The 24,608-nt window shown below is 45.9% G+C and overlaps 1 protein-coding gene across 1 annotated transcript in view; it reads left to right on the forward strand.

The window, feature by feature from the left end:
* The window catches only part of LOC120933786, a 30,822-nt gene extending 10,091 nt beyond the window's left edge, over positions 1-20,731 (forward strand). Inside the window, exons 3-4 of the mRNA XM_040347180.1 lie at positions 6,250-6,867; positions 19,826-20,731. Of these exons, the coding sequence (XP_040203114.1) occupies positions 6,250-6,867; positions 19,826-20,427 (1,220 nt within the window). The 3' untranslated portion in view covers positions 20,428-20,731. The remainder of the gene's footprint in view (positions 1-6,249; positions 6,868-19,825) is intronic.
* Positions 20,732-24,608: the final 3,877 nt, after the last annotated feature.

Genomic DNA, 24,608 nt, shown 5'->3' on the forward strand with positions numbered 1-24,608 from the left:
ATGGACGCACCGCCACTGCTGGAGTCCATATGGCAGAGTTGTATGCTCACCCTTACAAATACACACAGCCCACGGTAACAAAGTAAGAAGCTACCTGGGCTGTGAGTCTGTGCATGGGGGCTTGACAGGGATTTGCCAAAGGATGGTCAATGTTAAGCCGTGGTCAGGGATTCCAGAATTCAGAAGACACGATAAACATAGCCGGGGTCAAAAGCCAGGGTCAGAAGCCGGGGTCAGAAGCCGGGGTCAGAAGCCGGGGTCAGTCTTGTAGCTGAAACAAATCACAGGTACACAAGAACCTTTGGCAATGACAGGACAATCACAATGTACTGACACATCCCTCAGGGTGAGGCAGTGTTTTATACCCTAGGTGATTGGGTAGCCTGCCTCAGCTGGACCAGGAGAGACAGGTGCAGATTGCAAGGAGATCCAGAGAAAGGCGATCAGCACCTCATTCAGAACCAGGCTTAGCTAGCAGAATATCAAACTGAGGAGTGGCTCAGAAGTAAGGAACCAGAGCAGCAATAAAGAGGTCCCAGGTTCAATACCACCCAGAGCCACTTGGGGCACGACCACGCCTCGCCCTCTGCTTGGCACGGTAGGGATCGTGACAGTTCCTTCCCTTTAAAAACGCTGCGTGGGCAGGAGCTTCCTCATTGGAGTGAACCTCCGCTTTTCGGAACCCTCCCCCCTCCGGTGTCACATTTGACACCTTTCAGGGGGGAAGGGGTGCAAATACCTGTATAAAACAGGAATTTGCACCACTTCCGGGTATAGACTCCCGCTGGAGTCCGGCCCCCTCCGTGTCACCCCCCCCGTTGTGTTCTGGGAAACACTCGGCTCCCAGAACACAACAGGGACCAGTGGAACGCCGCAGCACGACTCGCGCAGTAGGGAACCGGGCAGTGAAGCCGCAGTGCTTCACTTCCAGATTCCCTTACCGAGGATGGCGGCGGGGGAAGACGAGAGCCGAGCTACCCCTCGGCTTCGGCTGCCGATGTCACGGGCGACTTGGACAGGTACGTGTTATTTTTTTTTTATTTATTTGTAGCTGCTGGCTTTTAAAAAAAAAATTGCAGGTGAACCCCCGCTTTAACCACGCAAGACCCGGACCATTATGCAGGTAAAGGACCAGGCCCCTTTTTGCAATTCGGCACTGCATAGTTTAAACTGACAATTGCGCAGTCGTGCGATGTGGCTCACAAACAAAATTGACGTCCTTTTTTCCCCACAAATAGAGCTTTCTTTTGGTGGTATTTGATCACCTCTGCGGTTTTTATTGTTTGCGCTATAAACAAAAATAGAGCGACAATTTTGAAAAAAATGCAATATTTTTTACTTTTTGCTGTAATAAATATCCCCACAAAAAGATATAAAAAGCATTTTTTTCCCTCTGTTTGGGCCGATACGTATTCTTCTACCTATTTTTGGTAAAAAAAATGTCAATAAGCGTTTATTGATTGGTTTGCGCAAAATTTATAGCGTCTACAAAATAGGGGGTAGTTTTATGGCATTTTTATTAATAATTTATTTTTTTAATCGTCGAACAGCGTTTTTTTTTTTCGTGACTGCAACATTATGGCGGACACATCGGACACTTTTGACACATTTTTGGGATCTTTGTCATTTTCACAGCGAAAAGTGCTATAAAAATGCACTGTTTACTGTAAAAATGACACAGGCAGTGAAGAGGTTAACCACTAGGGGGCGCTAAGGGGTTAAGTGTGTCCTAAGGGAGTGATTCTTACTGTGGGGGGGGGAGGGGCTGGACATGTGATGTCACTGATCGTCGTTCCCTATAACAGGGAACAGACAATCACTGACATTGCCACAGTGAAGAACGGGGAAGGTGTGTTTACACTCACCTCTCCCCGTTCTTCAGCTGTCAGCAGTCTCTGGTAATCTCCTGCAGTATGTCCGCAGTCTCTGGTAATCTCCTGCAGTATGTCCGCAGTCTCTGGTAATCTAATGCAGTATATTCACAGTATCTGGTAATCTAATGCAGTATATCCACAGTCTCTGGTAATCTAATGCAGTATGTCCGCAGTCTCTGGTAATCTAATGCAGTATGTCCGCAGTCTCTGGTAATCTAATGCAGTATGTCCGCAGTATCTGGTAATCTAATGCAGTATGTCCGCAGTCTCTGGTAATCTTGTGCAGTATGTCCGCAATATCTGGTAATCTAATGCAGTATCTGGTAATCTAATGCAGTATGTCCGCAGTATCTGGTAATCTAATGCAGTATGTCCGCAGTCTCTGGTAATCTTGTGCAGTATGTCCGCAGCCTCTGGTAATCTTATGCAGTATGTCCGCAGTCTCTGGTAATCTTGTGCAGTATATCCGCAGTCTCTGGTAATCTAATGCAGTATGTCCGCAGTCTCTGGTAATCTAATGCAGTATGTCCGCAGTATCTGGTAATCTAATGCAGTATGTCCGCAGTCTCTGGTAATCTTGTGCAGTATGTCCGCAGTATCTGGTAATCTTGTGCAGTATGTCCGCAGTATCTGGTAATCTAATGCAGTATGTCCGCAGTATCTGGTAATCTAATGCAGTATGTCCGCAGTCTCTGGTAATCTTGTGCAGTATGTCCGCAGTCTCTGGTAATCTAATGCAGTATGTCCTCAGTATCTGGTAATCTAATGCAGTATGTCCGCAGTCTCTGGTAATCTTGTGCAGTATGTCCGCAGTATCTGGTAATCTTGTGCAGTATGTCTGCAGTCTCTGGTAATCTTGTGCAGTATGTCCGCAGTCTCTGGTAATCTAATGCAGTATGTCTGCAGTCTCTGGTAATCTAATGCAGTATGTCCGCAGTTTCTGGTAATCTAATGCAGTATGTCCGCAGTCTCTGGTAATCTTGTGCAGTATGTCCGCAGTCTCTGGTGATCTTGTGCAGTATGTCCGCAGTCTCTGGTAATCTTGTGCAGTATGTCCGCAGTCTCTGGTAATCTAATGCAGTATGTCCGCAGTCTCTGGTAATCTAATTCAGTATGTCCGCAGTCTCTGGTAATCTCGTGTAGTATGTCTGCAATATCTGGTAATCTAATGTAGTATGTCCGCAGCCTCTGGTAATCTTGTGCAGTATGTCTGCAGTCTCTGGTAATCTAATGCAGTATGTCCGCAGTCTCTGGTAATCTAATGCAGTATGTCTGCAGTCTCTGGTAATCTAATGCAGTATGTTCCCAGTCTTTGGTAATCTAATGCAGTATGTCCGCAGTCTCTGGTAATCTTGTGCAGTATGTCTGCAGTATCTGGTAATCGAATGCAGTATGTCCGCAGCCTCTGGTAATCTTGTGCAGTATGTCTGCAGTATCTGGTAATCTAATGCAGTATGTCTGCAGCCTCTGGTAATTTTGTGCAGTATGTCCGCAGTCTCTGGTAATCTTGTGCAGTATGTCCACAGTCTTTGGTAATCTCATGCAGTATGTCCGCAGTCTCTGGTAATCGAATGCAGTATGTCCGCAGTATCTGGTAATATAATGCAGAATGTCCGCAGTATCTGGTAATCTTGTGCAGTATGTCCGCAGTCTCTGGTAATCTCCTGCAGTATGTCCGCAGTCTCTGGTAATCTCCTGCAGTATGTCCGCAGTCTCTGGTAATCAAATGCAGTATGTCCGCAGTCTCTGGTAATCTTGTGCAGTATGTCCGCAGTCTCTGGTGATCTTGTGCAGTATGTCCGCAGTCTCTGGTAATCTTGTGCAGTATGTCCGCAGTCTCTGGTAATCTAATGCAGTATGTCCGCAGTCTCTGGTAATCTAATTCAGTATGTCCGCAGTCTCTGGTAATCTCGTGTAGTATGTCTGCAATATCTGGTAATCTAATGTAGTATGTCCGCAGCCTCTGGTAATCTTGTGTAGTATGTCTGCAGTCTCTGGTAATCTAATGCAGTATGTCCGCAGTCTCTGGTAATCTAATGCAGTATGTCTGCAGTCTCTGGTAATCTAATGCAGTATGTTCCCAGTCTTTGGTAATCTAATGCAGTATGTCCGCAGTCTCTGGTAATCTTGTGCAGTATGTCTGCAGTATCTGGTAATCGAATGCAGTATGTCCGCAGCCTCTGGTAATCTTGTGCAGTATGTCTGCAGTATCTGGTAATCTAATGCAGTATGTCTGCAGCCTCTGGTAATTTTGTGCAGTATGTCCGCAGTCTCTGGTAATCTTGTGCAGTATGTCCACAGTCTTTGGTAATCTCATGCAGTATGTCCGCAGTCTCTGGTAATCGAATGCAGTATGTCCGCAGTATCTGGTAATATAATGCAGAATGTCCGCAGTATCTGGTAATCTTGTGCAGTATGTCCGCAGTCTCTGGTAATCTCCTGCAGTATGTCCGCAGTCTCTGGTAATCTCCTGCAGTATGTCCGCAGTCTCTGGTAATCAAATGCAGTATGTCCGCAGTCTCTGGTAATCTTGTGCAGTATGTCCGCAGTCTCTGGTAATCTCCTGCAGTATGTCCGCAGTCTCTGGTAATCAAATGCAGTATGTCTGCAGTCTCTGGTAATCTAATGCAGTATGTCCGCAGTCTCTGGTAATCTAATGCAGTATGTCCGCAGTCTCTGGTAATCTAAAGCAGTAGGTTTGCAGTCTCTGCTAATCCAATGCAGTATATCCACAGTATCTGGTAATCTAATGCAGTATATCCACAGTCTCTGGTAATCTTGTGCAGTATGTCCGCAGTCTCTGGTAATCTTGTGCAGTATGTCCGCAGTCTCTGGTAATGTTGTGCAGTATGTCCGCAGTCTCTGGTAATCTTGTGCAGTATGTCCGCAGTCAGGCCCGTCGCTACAGGACAGGCAAAACAAACAATTGCTTGGGGCCCGAGCTGGCTTGGGGCCCCCAACTTCTCCTTCCCAGGCTGTAGCTTGGCCAAGCTCCTCTTTCTTCCACCTGGAGTCCTGTCAGTCTGACCGGGTACCGCGCGTGGTACAGGAGATTCCGTTTCCTGTTCCCGGCCGGACTGACTGGAAGTGCACACTGAGTGCTCACTTCCTTTCAGTCCGGCCGGGAAGACAGGAAACTGAATCTCCTGTACCACACGCGGTACCCGGCACTATCTTATAGGGGACTGGGGAAGAGGCAGGGGGAAGAGGAGCTCGGCCACGCTACAGCGGCAGCCTACAGAGAAGAACCGGAGGTAATAATAGTAAAACAATATACTGTAGCGTTAACGTAGGCTTTGCATGCGGGGAGGGGGGGTGCTTGAGGGCCCCCATTTTGCTTGGGGCCCCCAAATTCCTTCAAACGCCCCTGTCCGCAGTCTCTGGTAATCTAATGCAGTATGTCTGCAGTCTCTGGTAATCTAATGCAGTATGTCCGCAGTCTCTGGTAATCTAATGCAGTATGTCCGCAGTCTCTGGTAATCTCATGCAGTATGTCCGCAGTATCTGGTAATCTAATGCAGTATGTCCGCAGTCTCTGGTAATCTCGTGCAGTATGTCCGCAGTATCTGGTAATCTAATGCAGTATGTCCGCAGTATCTGGTAATCTAATGCAGTATGTCCGCAGTATCTGGTAATCTAATGCAGTATGTCCGCAGTATCTGGTAATCTAATGCCCATTTAGAGTCCTTCATTACTAACAGTGTAATTTTTTAGTTTGTTTGCTCCGATCTGTAAGGCTGCGCTATATACAGTACCATGATTTGTGATGCTGTCCTGTGATGCTGAGCTGTATACTCCTGAAACTATGAGTGGAAGCCAGTGGAATACAGGGAACGGAGTGGGTGGATTATATAAGGGGTGTGAGGGACCAAATGTGGAGGGGCGGGGTCTTGCACCCACCTCATCCTAAAACATCACCAGCTGCCACTGCCTGTACGTGATTGTGCCCAGCCGTGCCATTCTGCCGACATATATCGGCGTTAGGCGGTCCTCAAGTGGTTAATAATAATACTTATAATATTATTATTCTTTTTTTATAATATTTATTCTTTTTTATTATTAAATTATTAGTAATTATTATTGATTATTATTATTATTATTATTATTATTATTATTATTAATATTATTAAATGAGAAGATGGAAAATGTAAGCTGCCAAAACACATTTGTTTTCATTTCATGCACCAAACTGGATCGGAAAACGACATCTCTATACACAAAATGAAAAAAAATATAATGATCTTCTGAGATATACAGTATGAGTGTATCTAATTATTTTTATGTTGGATTCTATCATCTATCAATAAATTCTGAGTTTATTACATCTAAGCTTTGATAAGTATCAGTAATGAGTTTTCTCCATTTCCTTCCCTAGACTTGGAAGGTAAAATCTTCGTCTTCCCCAACGAAACCGACACATCTCATGTCATTCTAAGACCTACAATTACAGGGCCATTGAAGAAAGTCACCGTCTGTCTACGTTCCTACAGTGAGCTTTCCCGTCCCTATTCTTTGTTCTCTATTGCTACTCCAATAAATGCCGATGCCTTTCACATCTCCTTCCAGCCTCCAAACACCTATCAGGTATTCATGAATAATGAAATGTTTAGTTTTACACCAACCTGGAAACCTTTTTACTGGAGGCACATCTGTGTGGCCTGGGACAAAAGCCATACACAGGGCCTCTATCTTTGGCTCAATGGAAAGCTCTCCTATGAAAGGCCTTACATGAGAAATTACTATTATATTGCTTATCAAATCGACTCTGAAAGCAGCATTGTTCTGGGACAGGACCAAGACTCTTTTGGTGGAGGGTTTGAAGCTGCTCAGTCATTGGTTGGTGAAATAGGTGACGTCCACATGTGGGATTATCTCCTGACTCAGGAAGACATCCAGAAGGTCCTCTCTGGTGATCTCCAAGGAAATGTCATTAATTGGAAGTCCTTACGTTGTGAAATTAAAGGGGAAGTTCTCGTCAAGCCCGAACCTCAACGTAAGTCTGTCTTCTTACTATATACACCTTATTAATTAATAAGATCCTCCAACTTTCAGAAGAGAATTACAATGAAGAAGACTTTATGTGCCACACAGGGGTGTATTTAGGTTTTGTGCTGCCCTAGGCCTGGTGAAACTTGCGCACCCCCTACTTACTATATATGACGCACCCCTTCCTTTTTAAGACCCGTCCTGTCATTTTCATGGGATGATGACAGAGGGACAGGGTGGAATGAGGACAGGGTGGGATGAGGACAGAGGGACAGGGTGGGATGAGGACAGGGGGACAGGGTGGGATGAGCACAGAGGGACAGGGTGGGATGAGGATAGGGTGGGATGAGGACAGGGGGACAGGGTGGGATGAGCACAGGGGGACAAGGTGGGATGAGCACAGGGGGACAGGGTGGGATGAGCACAGGGGGACAGGGTGGAATGAGCACAGGGGGACAGGGTGGGATGAGCACAGGGGGACAGCTTTTTCGCCGCCCCCCGCAAAGTGCCGCCCTAGGCCTGGGCCTTGTCGGCCTAGGCCATAATACATCTCTGGTGCCACGCCCATCAACAATGAGAGGTGACAGTGACAATTATAAAGATGGTCATAATTCTGTAAGATTGTGGCTTCGAAGACTGAGGTCCACCTTGAGTCCACTGCCTCTTGTGTCAAACAGAATTATTATTTTCAGGTCATCATTTTTCTATTTCCTGAGTATTTTTAAAGGTTCCTTTAACCACTTCACCCCGGGAAAATTTGGCTGCTCAATGACCGGGCCATTTTTTGCAAAACGGCAACTGAAAATTGCGCGATCATGCCACGTTGTACCCAAACAAAATGGACGTCCTTTTTTCCCCCACAAATAGAATTTTATTTTGGTGGTATATGATCACCTCTTCGGTTTTTATTTGTTGCGCTATAAACAAAAAAAAAAGAGCGACTATTCTGAAAAAACACAATATTTTGTACGTTTTGCTATAAGAAATATCCCCAATTAAAAAAAAAAAACATATTCTTTCTCAGTTTAGGCCGATACGTATTCTTATACATTATTTTGGTAACAAAAATCGCAATAAGTGTATATTGATTGGTTTGCGCAAAAGTTATAGCGTCCATAGCCGCCGATTGTATGACTCGGACCCGCTCCCCCCCGCCAGCCACATCATTGGATTTGATTGACATGGCTGCGCTGCTATCATTCTATCCAATGAAGAGCTGATCAGCCATGGGGAGAACGGCAAGGGATCACGCCCTCGGATATTCGGGGCTCAGGTAAGTAAAACGGGGGGGGGGGGGGCGGAGAGTGCAAGGTGGTTTTTTACCTTAACACATAGGATGCATTAAGGTGAAAAAAAACAAAGCTTTACAGCCCATTTAAATTATGTTTGCTCTCCACCCAGAGTCTTGCCATATAAATCACCTTGCAGGTGGACAGACAAGGAGAATGCCACATCCCAAACCAGGATGCTGGAATGAGAAGCTGCAGGGCTAGATGTTCCAGACAATATGACAGCCAGTTTATATTATCCGTGCTGTTAGTGACAAACTTGTTTGTTACTGGATCTGAAAACTATGGCCCGGATTCACGTAGCACTTACGCCGACGTATCTCGAGATATGCCGCGTAAGTGTCAATGTGTGCCATCGTATCTATGCGCCGTGCCCATAGAACTAGATACACCTGAAAATAGGCTTCCTCCGACCGACGTAACTTTCCTACGCCGGCGTATCTTGGGCGCATATTTACGCTGCCTCATTGCAAATATGCAAATGAGGGAGATACGGCGATTCACGAACGTAGTTGCGCCCGGCGCATCATATACGCGGTTTGCGTAAGGCTTACGTCCGGTGTAAAGTTAAGCCTCATAAAGCAGGTGTAAGTAATGTTAAGGTATGGACCAGGGAACAGCCGCCGTATTTTACGTTGTTTACGAAGTAGTACGTGAATAGGGCTGGGCGTAGGTTACGTTCACGTCGTAGGCAGTGATTCGACGTATGTTAAGGAGTATTTCCGACGTGATTCTGAGCATGTGCACTGGGATGCTTCCACGGGACGGCGCATGCGCCGTTCGTTCGGCCCATCATTTGCATGGGGTCACGCATAATTTAAATGGATCACGCCTACTTCCACCTACTTTGAATTAGGCCGGCTTACGCCGAAGAATTTACCTTACGCTGGCGCAACGTTGGGAGCAAGTGCTTTGTGAATACTGTGCTCGCTGCTCTGCGCTACGTTGGCGTAGCGTATATTCGATGTTGCCAACCGTCCAAATTTTTACGGACAGTTCGTAAAAACGGGCACTTTTTTCCCCCGTTCGTAAATGTCCGTGGTTGCGGAAATGTGCTAGTAAAAATAGTCGAGATCGGTTCGGCTTGGAACTGCGCATGGAGATTGGAGGCAGGGGGTGATGGTGGCTACAGTGGCACCGCAGAGGGGGATGGAGGCAGGGGGCAATTGAGACAGGGGGAGATTGGAGGCAGGGGGTGTTAGTGGCAGGGGGTGATGGGAGGCAGGGGGTGTTGGTGGCACCGCAGAGGGGAATGGTGGAACCGCAGAGGGTGGAGGATGGAGACAGGGGTTGTTGATGGCAGAAGGGGGTGGAGGCAGGGGACGATAGAAGGCAGGGGCCATGGGGGAGATTGGAGGCAAAGGGAGATTGGAGGCAGGGGAAGAGTGTGGCACCGCAGAGGGGGGTGAAGGCAGGGGTTGTTGGTGGCAGAGGGGGGTGGAGGCAGGGGGTAATGTGACTAAATAATTTGCCCTTATTATATCGAAAATAACAAAAAATATGTTTTTGTTACCTTAACCAGTTCCCGACCACCGCATGTACATATACGTCCACAATATGGCACGTACAGGCACATGGGCGTATAGGTACGTCCCCGCCTTACCTCGGTTCGGGGGTCCGATCGGGACCCCCTCCGGTACATGCGGCGGCCGGGAACGGTGTACGGGAGGTCCGGGAGGAGGGGGCGGCTATTGGTTTCCAGCCGTCCCCTCTCGATCTCCCTCGGCGAATCGGATTGCAGCTGAGCCCTCCCTGCCTGTGTAACTGTAAACACAGGCAGGGAGGAAGTGACGTTTTCTCCCCTCTGGCGGTCTTTTCGTCCGGTTCCAGAGGAGAGAAGACGTCAGTACTGTGAGTTGCACCAACAGCACACTGACACAGCACACATAGGTACATAACCCCCCCGATCACCCCCCCCAGCACCCCCAGATCACCCCCTGTCACAGTGTCACTGATTGCAGTGATCATTTATTTTCTGATCACTGCTTTTAGTGTCAGTGTGACAGAAAAAAGTGTCAGGGCAGTTAGGTTTAGGCCCCTTTAGGTCCAGGGTAGCCCCCTACCCCCCCCCCCCAATAAAGGTTTAACCCCTGATTGCCCCTAAAGTTAACCCTTTCACCCCTATTGCCAGTGTCACTAAGCGATCGGTTTCTGATCGCTGTATTAGTGTCACTGTTGCCGCTAGGCAGTTAGTTTTTTTTGAGGTTCGCCGCCAGGTTTATATAGCGTTAGGTACCCCCATAAATAAAGGTTTTAACCCCTGATTGCCCCTAGAGTTAACCCTTTCACCCCTATTGCCAGTGTCACTAAGCGATCGGTTTCTGATCGCTGTATTAGTGTCACTGTTGCCGCTAGGCAGTTAGTTTTTTTTGAGGTTCGCCGCCAGGTTTATATAGCGTTAGGTACCCCCATAAATAAAGGTTTTAACCCCTGATTGCCCCTAGAGTTAACCCTTTCACCCCTATTGCCAGTGTCACTAAGCGATCGGTTTCTGATCGCTGTATTAGTGTCACTGTTGCCGCTAGGCAGTTAGTTTTTTTTGAGGTTCGCCGCCAGGTTTATATAGCGTTAGGTACCCCCATAAATAAAGGTTTTAACCCCTGATTGCCCCTAGAGTTAACCCTTTCACCACTGATCACTGTATAAGTGTCACTGGTGACGTGGTTAGCCAGTTAGTTATTTAGTTATTTTAGGTTCGCCACCAGGTTTTTAGAAAGCGTTAGGTACCCCCATATATTACCGAATAAAGGTTTTAACCCCCTGATTGCCCCCTAGTTAACCCTTTCACCAGTGATCACCGTATAAGTGTTACGGTTGACGCTGGTTGGTTAGTTTGCTGTTTATAGCATCAGAGCACCCGCCGTATATAACCCAATAGGTTTAACCCCCTGATCACCCGGCGGGTGATATAAATTTAATTTTAGCGCCAGTCAGGGTCTGCGTCGCCCCAGGCAGCGTTAGGTTAGAGCCAGTACCGCTTACACCCACTCGCTAAGCATACACCCCCCTTAGTGGTATAGGATCTGAACGGATCGATACCTGATCTGATCAGATCTATACTAGCGTACCCAGCAGTTTAGGGTACCCAAAAACGCATTGTTAGCGGAATCAGCCCAGATACCCGCTAGCACCTGCGTTTTCCCCCTCTGCCCAGCCCAACCCACCCAAGTGCAGTATCGATCGATCACTGTCACTTACAAAACACAAGACACATAACTGCAGCGTTCGCAGAGACAGGCCTGATCCCTGCGATCGCTTACAGTTTTTTTTGAAGCGTTTTCTACATTTGCTTTTCTATAGTCAGGTGCTTTTTTTACCTGTGAATCCTTACCATTGTACCACTAAATTTAGAGTCCAAAATGGCAAACCGAAGGTACAATGATAAGCAGGCCTTGGAGTTCATGTGCATGTCAGATAGTGAAGAGGAGGAGGTCACGCATCTGACAGATTCTGGCTCAGAATATGAACCCATTTACGACAGCGGCTCCATGTCAGATAGCTCGCACGACGAAGTTGAGGTCCCTGCTAAGGCCAGGCGTACCCGATCCCATTCTGATGTTGTTGAGCAGCAAGAACCGCAGGACCCTCGTATGGAGCAGAGATCCAGTACTAGCGCCGCTATTCCTTCTGGTGAATTGGCAAGCACCAGCGGCCTAGTACACCCTGGTCGTTTATCCAGCACTGCAGTTACACTTGGTGACGTGGCGAGTCCCATAAGTGCAGTTGAAGCTGGCGATGTGGCAAGCACAAGTAGTGTCCCGCTGCCACCAAGAAGAAGACAGAGACAGGCCCGTCGTGCCCATAGTGCCCTTCCTGTAGAATTTGCCTATCCTGATTGGGTCCCCACCACTTCTACAGCACCTGTACTTCCCCCATTCACTGGCCAACCCGGTATTCAGGTGGATACAGCGAACTTTATGTCACTTGATTTTTATTCGCTGTATTTCACGGAAGATCTCTATAGATCTATTGTGGACCAGACTAATTTATATGCTGGTACTTACATCGCCGCTAACCCCCAGTCTCGCCTTGCCAAAGAATGGAAACCTCTCGAGGTTTCCGAATTTAAGACCTTTCTGGGCCTTACCCTCAACATGGGCATACACAAATTTCCGTCATTGCGGATGTATTGGTCCACACATCCCATTGACCATATGTACATTTTCTCTGCTCACATGGCCAGGAGACGATACGAGGCGATCCTGCGGTTCCTGCATTTCAGTGACAATGCACTTTGTCGTCCACGTGGAGACCCTGAATTTGACCGGCTCTACAAAATTCGGCCCCTCGTAAACCATTTCAACGAACGTTTTGCAGCCTTGTTTAATCCCCAGCAGGTTGTATGCGTTGATGAGTCCCTGATTAAATTTGCTGGCCGCTTGTCTTTCAAACAGTTCCTTCCCAGCAAGCGTGCCAGATACGGGGTCAAGCTCTATAAGCTCTGTGACAGGGCCACAGGCTACACATGGAGCTTTAGGGTTTACGAGGGAAAAGATAGTCAGGTAGAGCCGGAAGGATGCCCAGATTACATGGGGAGCGCTGGCAAGATTGTTTGGGACTTGGTGTCACCCTTATTCGGAAAGGGGTACCATTTGTATGTGGACAATTTTTACAGCAGCGTGCCACCTTTTAGCCACTTATTTGATCAACAGATTGGAGCATGTGGCACCGTGCGACCTAATCGCCGGGGCTTCCCCCAGCGGCTTGTAGATGCCCGTGTTAGGCCGGGGGCGAGAGCCTGCTGCAGATGTAAAAATTTGCTCGCTGTGAAGTGGCGGGACAATAGGAATGTTTTCGTTCTTACCACCCTTCACGCAGACACGACAGTCCAAATTCGTACGGCGACTGGTGTTGTGGAGAAACCCCTCTGTGTCCACGAATATAACCTTAATATGGGAGGGGTGGACCTCAACGACCAGTTAATGGCGCCGTATCATATTGCCCGTAAGACGAGACGCTGGTACAAAAAAGTGTCTCTACATTTATTTCAATTGGCTCTACTGAATGCTCATGTCGTATACAGAGCTTCAGGACGGAATGAATCCTTCCTTCTCTCCCTCTCCCTCAATTCCAGAGGGATATCATCACAGAACTCCTGTATCCAGGCGGTATTGTACCTCACCATCTCCTACCAAATGCAGTAAGCCGACTGCATGAGAGGCATTTTTCTTATGTCCTCCCGAGTACCCCTACCCAACGAGCCCCCCAAAGAAAATGTCGTGTCTGTACCAAGCGCGGATTTAGGCGTGACACCCGTTATTTTTGTCCCAAATGTCCTGGCAATCCTGGTCTTTGTATTGGTGAATGTTTTGAACGCTTCCACACACACGTTAATTATTAGTGTAGGGTGAAACATTTCACAGGCTAGGCACACTCACACAGGGTCTCCCAAGATGCCATCGCATTTTGAGAGACCCAAACCTGGAACCGAAAAGTTGAAGTTACAGTTCACAGTTACAAAAAAAAGTGTTAAAAAAAAAAAAAAAAAAAAGTAAAAAATAAAAACACACAAAAAAATATAAAATAAAAAAACCAAAAATAGTTGTCGTTTTATTGTTCTCTCCCTCTCTATTCTCTCTCTATTGTTCTGCTCTTTTTTACTGTATTCTATTCTGCAAAGTTTTATTGTTGTTATGTTTTTTCATGCTTGCTTTTCAGGTATGTAATTTATTTTACTGTTTTCAGGTACGCCATTCAGCTGTTGCGCGGACTTATTTATCTTGACAGCAACAGCGTTTGCTCCCACGATATATAAAGCCGCGACTCCAGTGCTGTAGGAGGTGATTTCACCACCACAGTTAAAAAAAAGAGCATATATGCCGAAGCATGCGGGCAGCAGGGGCGGAGGAGCGATTTTGCTCCTAATGCCGCGTACATACGGTTGACATTCCTACGGAGGCTTTCCTTTTTTTTTTCATGCAGTCTGTTGGCTGAACAAAAAAAAGATTGATCGGTGGGTATGCCCACCATTAGAATACCTCCCTGGAAAAGTCTGACCATGTGTACACGGCATAGAAAAGTCCGACCGTGTGTACGCGGCATAGAAAAGTCCGACCGTACGCGGCATAACTTTTTTGCGGGAGGATGCCCCCATGCTTTGGCATATATATATTTTAGGCACAGGTTGCGTTAAAAAATGTTTTATTTTTTACTATGTTTTTTTATAGGTATTTGCTTTGCAGGTATGGTATGATCTTACTGTTATACTGGAATGTTACTTTGTTTTAATGTTAACCATCATTTGCTTAGCAGGTATGCCATTCAGTTGCAGTGCGGATTTATTTAGCGTGACAGCAACAGCGTTTGCTCCCACGATATATAAAGCCGCGACTCCAATGCTGTAGGAGGTGATTTCACCACTACAGTTCAAAAAAGAGCATATATGCCGGAGCATGGGGGCATTAGGGGCGGAGGAGCGATTTTGCTCCTAATGCCGCGTACATACGGTTGACATTCCTACGGAGGCTTTCCTGTGGAAAAGTCTGACCATGTGTACACGGCATAGAAAAGTCCGACCGTGTGTACGCGGCATAGAAAAGTCCGACCGTACGCGGCATAACTTTTTTGCGGGAGGATGCCCCCATGCTTCGGCATATATAAATGGTGCATGTATGCCCATCATTAGAAGTGGGTGGATGAAGGGAGGTATTCTAATGGTGGGCATACCCACCGATCAATCTTTTTTTTGTTCAGCCAACAGACTGCATGAAAAAAAAAAAAGATTACAATACATGTCCAACAAGAACCATCAACGTACTGGTATGTTGCAGGACTTTGAATGGTTATACCAGAATGATGCCTGCGGGTTTAGGCATCATCTTGGTATCATTCTTTTCAGCCAGCGGTCGGCTTTCATGTAAAAGCAGTCCTAGCGGCTAATTAGCCTCTAGACTGCTTTTACATTCAGTGGGAGGGAATGTCCCCCCCCCCCAGATATAAACGGCGCCATTGAGAATATGGGAAAGCATTTTATCACACCGATCTTGGTGTGGTCAGATGCTTTGAGGGCAGAGGAAAGATCTAGGGTCTAATAGACCCCATTTAAAAAAAAAAAAGAGTACCTGTCACTAACTATTGCTATCATAAGGGATATTTACATTCCCTGAGATAACAATAAAAATGGTAAAAAAATAAATAAATGGAAGGAACAGTTAACAAATAAAATAAAAAAAGCGAAATAAATATATAAAAAAATAAAAAAATAAAAAAAAGCATCCCTGTCCCCCCCTGCTCTTGCGCAAAGACGAACGCAAGCGTCGGTCTGGAGTCATATGTAAACAGCAATTGCACCATGCATGTGAGGTATCACCGCGAAGGGCAGATCGAGGGCAGTCATTTTAGCAGTAGACCTACTCTGTAAATCTAATGTGGTAACCTGTAAAGGCTTTTAAAGGCTTTTAAAAATGTATGTAGTTTGTCGCCACTGCGCGTTTGTGCGCAATTTTAAAGTATGTCGTGTTTGGTATCCATGTACTCGGCCTAAGATCATAATTTTTATTTCATCAATAATTTGGGCAATATAGTGTGTTTTAGTGCTTTAAAATAAAAAAAAGTGTATTTTTTCCCCAAAAAATGCGTTTGAAAAAACGCTGCGCAAATACTGTGTGGAAATTTTTTTTGCAACACCCACCATTTTAATCTGTAGGGCCTTTGCTTTAAAAAAATATATAATGTTTGGGGGTTCAACTTTACTTTCTTGCAAAAAAATAATATGTTTTTATGTAAACAAACAGTGTCAGAAAGGGCTTTTTCTTCAAGTGGTTAGAAGAGTGGGTGATGTGTGACATAAGCTTCTAATTGTTGTGCATAAAATGCCAGGACAATTGAAAACCCCCCCAAATGACCCCATTTTGGAAAGTAGACACCCCAAGCTATTTGCTGAGAGGCATCTTAAGTCCATGGAATATTTTAGATTTTGACCCAAGTTGCGGGAAATATAAATATATATATATATATATTTTTTTTTTTGCGCAAAGTTGTCACTAAATGATATATTGCTCAAACATGCCATGGGCATATGTGGAATTACACCCCAAAATGCATTCTGCTGCTTCTCCTGAGTACGGGGATACCACATGTGTGAGACTTTTTGGGAGCCTAGCCGCGTACGGGACCCCAAAAACCAATCACCGCCTTCAGGCTTTCTAAGGGTGTAAATTTTTGATTTCACTCCTCACTACCTATCACAGTTTCGAAGGCCATAAAATGCCAAAATAGCACAAAAAAAAACCAAATGACCCCATTTTGGAAAGAAGACACCCCAAGGAAACTGCTGAGAGGCATGTTGAGTCCATTGATTTTTTTTTTTTTTGTCCAAAGTGATTGAATAATGAGAAAAAAAAAAAAAAAGAAAAATGTGTCACTAAATGATATATTGCTCACACATGCCATGGTTATATGTGGAGTTGCACCCTAAAATACATTCTGCTGCTTCTCCTGAGTACGGGGATACCACATGTTTGGGACTTTTTGGGAGCCTAGCCGCGTACGGGACCCCGAAAACCAAGCACCGCCTTCAGCATTTCTAAGGGCGCAAATTTTTGATTTCACTCCTCACTACCTATCACAGTTTCGAAGGCCATAAAATGCCAAAATAGCACAAAAAACCCCCAAATGACCCCATTTTGGAAAGTAGACACCCCAAGCTATTTGCTGAGAGGCATGTTGAGTCCATGGAATATTTAATTTTTTTGCCCCAAGTGATTGAATCATGACCAAAAAAAATTAAAATAAAAAAATTTACAAAACATTGTCACTAAATGATATATTTCTCACACATGCCATGGTTATATGTGGAATTGCACCCCAAAATACATTCTGCTACTTCTCCTGAGTACGGGGATACCACATGTGTGGGACTTTTTGGGAGCCTAGCCGTGTATGAGACCCCGAAAACCAAGCACCGCCTTCAAGATTTCTAAGGACATAAATTTTTGATTTCACTCACACAAATCTTGAAGGCAGTGCTTGGTTTTCGGGGCCCCGTACGCGGCTAGGCTCCCAAAAAGTCCCACACATGTGGTATCCCCGTACTCAGGAGAAGCAGCAGAATGTATTTTGGGGTGCAATTCCACATATAACCGTGGCATGTGTGAGAAATATATCATTTAGTGACAACGTTTTGTATTTTTTTTTTTTGGTCATTATTCAGTGACTTGGGGCAAAAAAATTAAATATTCCATGGACTCAACATGCCTCTCAGCAAATAGCTTGGGGTGTCTACTTTCCAAAATGGGGTCATTTGGGGGGGTTTTGTGCTGTTTTGGCATTTTATTGCCTTCGAAACTGTGATAGGTAGTGAGGAGTGAAATCAAAAATTTATGCCCTTAGAAATCCTGAAGGCGGTGATTGGTTTTCGGGGTCCCGTACGCGGCTAGGCTCCCAAAAAGTCCCACACATGTGGTATCCCCGTACTCAGGAGAAGCAGCAGAATGTATTTTGGGGTGCAATTCCACATATAACCGTGGCATGTGTGAGAAATATATCATTTAGTGACAACGTTTTGTATTTTTTTTTTTTGGTCATTATTCAGTGACTTGGGGCAAAAAAATTAAATATTCCATGGACTCAACATGCCTCTCAGCAAATAGCTTGGGGTGTCTACTTTCCAAAATGGGGTCATTTGGGGGGGTTTTGTGCTGTTTTGGCATTTTATTGCCTTCGAAACTGTGATAGGTAGTGAGGAGTGAAATCAAAAATTTATGCCCTTAGAAATCCTGAAGGCGGTGATTGGTTTTCGGGGTCCCGTACGCGGCTAGGCTCCCAAAAAGTCCCACACATGTGGTATCCCCGTACTCAGGAGAAGCAGCAGAATGTATTTTGGGGTGCAATTCCACATATGCCCATGGCATATGTGAGAAATATATCATTTAGTGACAACGTTTTGTAAAAAATTTTTTTTTTTTTTTTTTTGGTCATTATTCAATCACTTGGGGCCATAAAATTAAATATTCCATGGACTCAACATGCCTCTCAGCAAATAGCTTGGGGTGTCTTCTTTCCAAAATGGGGTCATTTGGGGGGGTTGTGTGACATCTTGGCATTTTATGGCCTTCAAAACTGTGATAGGTAGTGATAGGTAGTGAGGAGTGAAATCAAAAATGTATGCCCTTAGAAATCTTGAAGGCGGTGCTTTGTTTTCGGGGCCCCGTATGCGGCTAGGCTCACAAAAAGTCCCACATATGTGGTATCCCCGTACTCGGGAGAAGCAGCAGAATGTATTTTGGGGTGCAATTCCACATATAACTATGGCATGTGTGAGCAATATATCATTTAGTGACAACTTTGTGCAAAAAAAAATCAGTTTGTCATATTCCCGCAACTTGTGTCAAAATATAAAATATTCCATGGACTCGACATGCCTCTCAGCAAATAGCTTAGGGTGTCTACTTTCCAAAATGGGGTCATTTGGTTTTTTTTTTTGCTATTTTGGCATTTTATGGCCTTCGAAACCTTGATAGGTAGTGAGGAGTGAAATCAAAAATTTGTGCCCTTAGAAATGCTGAAGGCGGTGCTTGGGTTTTGGGGCCCCGTATGCGGCTAGGCTCCCAAAAAGTCCCACACATGTGGTATCCCCGTACTCAGGAGAAGCAGCAGAATGTATTTTGGGGTGCAATTCCACATATAACCATGGCATGTGTGAGAAATATATCATTTAGTGACAACTTTTTGTAAACATTTTTTTTTTTTTTTTTTTTCGTCATTATTCAATCACTTGGGACAAAAAAATTAAATATTCAATGGACTCAACATGCCTCTCAGCAGTTTCCTTGGGGTGTCTACTTTCCAAAATGGGGTCATTTGGGGGGGGTTTGTACTGCCCTGCCATTTTAGCACCTCAAGAAATGAGATAGGCAGTCATAAAATAAAAGCTGTGTAAATTCCAGAAAATGTACCCTAGTTTGTAGACGCTATAACTTTTGCGAAAACCAATAAATATACGCTTATTGCGATTTTTTTTACTAAAGACATGTGGCTGAATACATTTTGGCCTAAATGTTTGACTAAAATTTAGTTTATTCGATTTTTTTTACTTTTTGTTATAAGAAAAATCATTTTTTTTCAAAATTTACGGTCTTTTTGCGTTTATATCGCAAAAAATAAAAATCGCAGAGGCGATCAAATACCATCAAAATAAAGCTCTATTTGTGGGAAGAAAAGGACGCAAGTTTCGTTTCGGTACAACATTGCATGACCGCGCAATTACCAGTTAAAGCAGCGCATTGCCAAATTGTAAAAACACCTTTGGTCTTTAGACAGCGTATTGGTCCGGGGCTTAAGTGGTTAATATCTACCTAAAATCACATTGCTATTTGCCTAGCGTACTTGTTTGTAGCCTAAATACTGAAATTTGCACCTAAAAATGTAATTTAGTAACTTTTGTGAAATGCCAGTAAAAACGTGGCTGCGCCAGTAAATTTCGGGTGTCGTACCAGTAAATTTCAATCTGGTAGGTTGGCAACACTGGCGCCGAGGTACGAGAATCCGGGCCTATGTAATTATTTAAAAAAAAGTAAATAAATATAATGATCTTCCTGAGATATATGAGAGTATACATACAGTATATATATATATTTATTTAAATTTCTAGCATTTATAAATAATTAATAATTTATTGTTCATCATCTAAAGCTTTGATATGTAGCAGTAATGATCTTTGTCTGTTTTCTTCCCTAGACTTGGAGGATAAAGTCTTCGTCTTCCCCAAAGAAACCAACACAGATCATGTCATTCTAAGACCTACAATTACAGAGCCATTGCAGAAAGTCAGCGTCTGTCTACGTTCTTATACCGACCTTTCCCGCCCCTATACTCCCTTCTCTATCGCTACTCCTGGGAAGGACAACGCCTTTGTGATCTACTTACAGCCTCCAAACACTTGTTCCGTATATATCAACCAGGAACTCACTAGTTTTAGGACGGACTCTGAGTCTTTGGACTGGAGGCACATCTGTGTGACCTGGGACTCCGACACTGGAGTGGTCCAACTTTGGGTCAACGGGAAATTCTACCCCAGAAGAGGCTCAATGAAAGGGTCTTCTATCGCAGCTGAGACCAGCATTGTTCTGGGGCAGGAACAAGACTCTTTTGGTGGAAAGTTTGACGAGAAACAGTCATTGGTCGGTGAAATAAGTGACGTCCACATGTGGGATTATGTCCTGACTCCAGAAGACATCAAGATAGTCATCTCTGGTAGACACAATGGGAATGTCATTAATTGGGTATCTCTATACAGTGAGATCAAAGGGGAAGTTCTTGTCCAACCCAAATTTCCGTGAAAGCCAATGAGCTCATCATATACACGTCGTTCTCAAGATACCCCAACTGCTGATTCTGATTTACAGTGATAATGATGATTTATTTGTCACTCCCATAAATAATGAGAGTTGACAATGATAAGTGAAGATCAAATAATCAATGAATCCATGATCTTATAGTGTAACTAAAACACGTGAAAATTGTAAACAGGATTACAAATCATTGGAGTTTTTATTTTCTCAATGGTAACATAATAGTCCTGGTGTATAATCTTATAATCAATATTAACATAAACTATCTAAAATAAAATATATATAGAAGCAATATACAAGTGGCATTCTTTCTGTTTTCCCTTTGTTATACAATTTGACAGCGAATTGGTTAGTTTTATTCACCTTTCACCCCTCCCTTCTACTTCAAGTATTTGTAGGAGGTAATAAGGGTTACAACCAAAGAGGAGATGTCAAGTGACAGGTCACCTGTGGCCAGGTGACAAAAGCACCCCGATGGAGACAGGGGTGCACCGCAAGGTAGTGAACCCAATATCAGACTGCTGCGGACGGACAGAAAAAAGCGAACCCAAGATTCCCCAGGGCGCGGAGTCTAAGGTCCAGCAGGTGTTCACCAGAGCCTATAGTGGTGAGGATGGCCTTCGCTGCAACTGAACCCAGGTCGCGGCCCCTGGGGTCCCCCAGGTCACGCTCCGTAGGGAGAGAGAGGAAGCAGCCACTGAGAACACAAGGAATAGTGATGGGTAAGCCGAGGTCAGGGCAACAGGCAAACGAGGGTAACCAAGGGACAGGCCAAAGGTCAGGGTCACAAGCAAACAGGAGTAGTCAGAGATGAGCCAAAATCAGTACACAGAAAAGCTAACAAACAAAGTTGAACAGGAAAGCAGACCTGCAGTGCACTAGTTAATATAGACTTCCTGGGATGGCCTGGGGTGGAGCCATACAGGGAGGAGAGGTGATAAAAGGCAGCCAGAAAGAGAGTCAGGCCTCTAATGGACACATGGAGGAGAAGGTAAGCGGCCAGACATTATTGCATGTCCATGACAGGAGATCCCTCAAACACTCCCAGCCTAGCACAGGGGGGCAATAAGTGTGGAAGTTGTGATCTGGTAAGTCCAAGAACAATCACCGGACTGCAAATATCTGGCATCCACTGATAATATTCACCATAGTTATAATTTTCAATAATCCAAAATGTACCCGGTTTCGGTTTGGGGTACTTCATCAAAATGTGGATGTCGAATCCAAACCCCATTGAAATCCATGGGAGTGTAGCCCCCTTGTCCTAAACAGGAGCTATTATCTAAATGTAACTTTTTGGCTGGGCTGCAGTCAGCTCAGGTTGATTGTATAGTTTTTAATTTGGTCTTTCCCTAAGCTAAAAGCGGAGTTCCACCCAAAAATGGAACTTCCGCTTTTTGGAATCCTCCCCCCTCCGGTGTCACATTTGGCACCTTTCAGGGGGGAGGAGGGAGCAGATACCTGTGTAATACAGGCAGGGGTCAAGTCCTGGGGAAAAAAGTGTGGGAGCTCTCACCCAAGATTCACTCCCCCCCCAAAAAAAAAAAAAAATGATACGCTCATATGCATATATATTTCACAGAAAATACAGTGCAACATGTATTGTAAAATGCCAGTTTACAAAAACAAAATAAGTTAACTTGTCAAACTAACTGAATAATTACCACAATGGGTGATGATCTTTCCCTCGCAGGGAATTTCTAACACATATATCCCCTTATATATTTACTTACAGTTCTGAAGACTTGCTCAACTTGAGTTGAAGACTTGGCTCATCCTTGTCTCAATGATCAGTGCTGTAGTGGGCTCAGGGTGCTGGCTGGTCTCAGGGTTCTGGCCTGGCTGGCCTCAGGGTTCTGGCTGGCTGGCCTCAGGGTGCTGGCTGGCTGGCCTCAGGGTGCTGGCCGTGCTGGTCTCAGGGTGCTGGCCTCAGGGTGATGGCCTGGCTGGCCTCAGGGTGTTGGCCGTGCTGGTCTCAGGGTGCTGACCGTGTGGGCCTCAGGATGCTGGCCTGACTGGCCTTAGGGTGCTGGCCGTGCTGGTCTCAGGGTGCTGACCGTGCGGGCCTCAGGATGCTGGCCTGACTGGCCTCAGGGTGCTGGCCTGGCTGGTCTCGGTACTGGCCTGACTGGTCTCGGTGCTGGCCTGGCTGGTCTCAGGGTGCTGGCTGGCTGGCCTCAGGGTACTCGGTACTGGGCTGGCTGGTCTCAGGGTGCTGGCCTGGCTGGTCTCAGTGCTGGCCTGGCTGGTCTCAGGGTGCCGGCTGGCTGGCTGGCCTCTGGATATTCGGTACTGGCCTGGCTGGTCTCAGGGTGCTGGCCCGGCTGGTCTCAGTGCTGGTCTGGCTGGTCTCAGGGTGCTGGTCTGGCTGGTCTCAGGGTGCTGGCTGGCTGGCCTAAGGGTGCTGGCTGGCCTCAGTGTGCTGGCTGGCTAGCGTTGCTGTGTGACTCCGCCTTCGCATGATGTCACACGCAATCGGCCGCGTACTGAAGGACAGGTCACAGGTGGCAGACGAGGTCGAAGCCTGGAGGCGGAGTTCCGAGTCTGCTTGGCTCAGTTTGCCTGCCCCTGACAGTGACTGGAGTCGAGTCCTTCACTATGCGGCGATGCTGGGCATTGCCACTTAGTGAAGGCTCGGCTCAAGGCTGGCTCTAGTCCTGCAAAGGGAACGGCGTTTCTGCTGTGAAAAAAGTGCAGGGATGCCGTTCCCACACGTTCCTGCACGTTCCCACAGGACTCGAGCCCTGAATACAGGTATTTGCTCCCACTTCCCGGAATAGATCTGCAGATACTGAGCAGGTTCTCAGTTCCCCCCCCCCCCCCGGGATTTACTGCAGATTTTTTACCGCCGGGAATCCCGATCGTGTGTACGGGGCATAATACTTGTGTAAGAAGCATGATGGTCAACTACTGTAGGCTTCAGATACAGCCAATCAGAATTTGATGCCACTTCTGAACCCATGAATATAGCCCAGGGGTGCGATTGGTAGGGATGGGTGAAGAGGGAACATAAAAATCAAAGCTCCCATGGATTCTCTCTCTCTTAGCTCTGTGTGGCTCCTGGCAAGCATGGTAAGATCTATGTATCCGATTTTCATTACTGTATTATTTTATTTCTATTTTCTTTTCTGTAACTTCTCCTGTCCTATGATTTGTTTTACTACATTGATAGCATTTGTAACAACATATCATTTTTGCATTAAATTAATCTTTGTCCACTGGCAACACTGCATTTGTATAAAACGTTTATTTTCTGTATAAATAAATTAGATCTTTGTATTTTAGCACCTTTATCATTCCTTATTGATTTCATGGGTTATAGATGATTGATTCTTATATAGACGAGTGCAGGGTTGAGGAGGGGGAGGAGAAGGGGGAGTGCATAGTTGTGGGGTGAGCTACATAAAGAGTGTAGGGTTGAGGGATACACTACGTACTGCATGCATGTTTAAAGTGGTGCGCTATGCACTGCGTGTATGGTTGAGGGGTGCGTTATGTACTGCGTGCAGGGTTGAGGGGTGCGCTACGTACTAAGGGGGAGAGAGGGGAAGAGAGGAGGAGGGATAGAGGAGTGGGAGGGGGAGAGAGGAGGGGAGAGGGATGGGGAGAGAGGAGAGGGAGGGGGAGAGGAAAGTGAGAGAGACCCCAGCCCTATCTGCAGTTCCTCCTGTGCCCCCATATCCCAGTCTGCAGTTCCTTTTTGTGGAAAGGTGTGTGTGACACAGTACAGTACCTTCCATGCAGTGGGCAGAAGCCGTTATAGCTGGGTGAGGACAGGAGGTCATGGAGCTGCTCCATCCAGAGGATCTATTTGCTGCTGTCCCTGGCTGCCTGCATCTCCTGGCTGCCCATCTTCATTCTCCGGCTAGTCTTTCCATCGGTCCTGGAGGTCTTCTCCCTCCAGGGTAATCGATCCTGGCCACCACTGCTCTTCGTCCCTGTCGCCTCCTGGAACCCGGTGGTGTCCTGCTCCCTGCACCTGCTGCCACCTGGTGCACAGTAGTGTGCAGCGATGGCTGAAGAAGAGCCTCGCTGGTGTGTGCGGTAGTCCGACCCTGCCAGGAATTTCAATGGAGCCAAGTGCTGGAACTTGTTCTGGCACTTGGCTTTACTCCAGGACATTGCTTTGATTCGCTGGGACGCTAGGACTTAGATGAAATTTCCGGGAT

Source organism: Rana temporaria, chromosome 3 (assembly GCF_905171775.1).
Source record: "Rana temporaria chromosome 3, aRanTem1.1, whole genome shotgun sequence".
Taxonomy (NCBI): domain Eukaryota; kingdom Metazoa; phylum Chordata; class Amphibia; order Anura; family Ranidae; genus Rana; species Rana temporaria.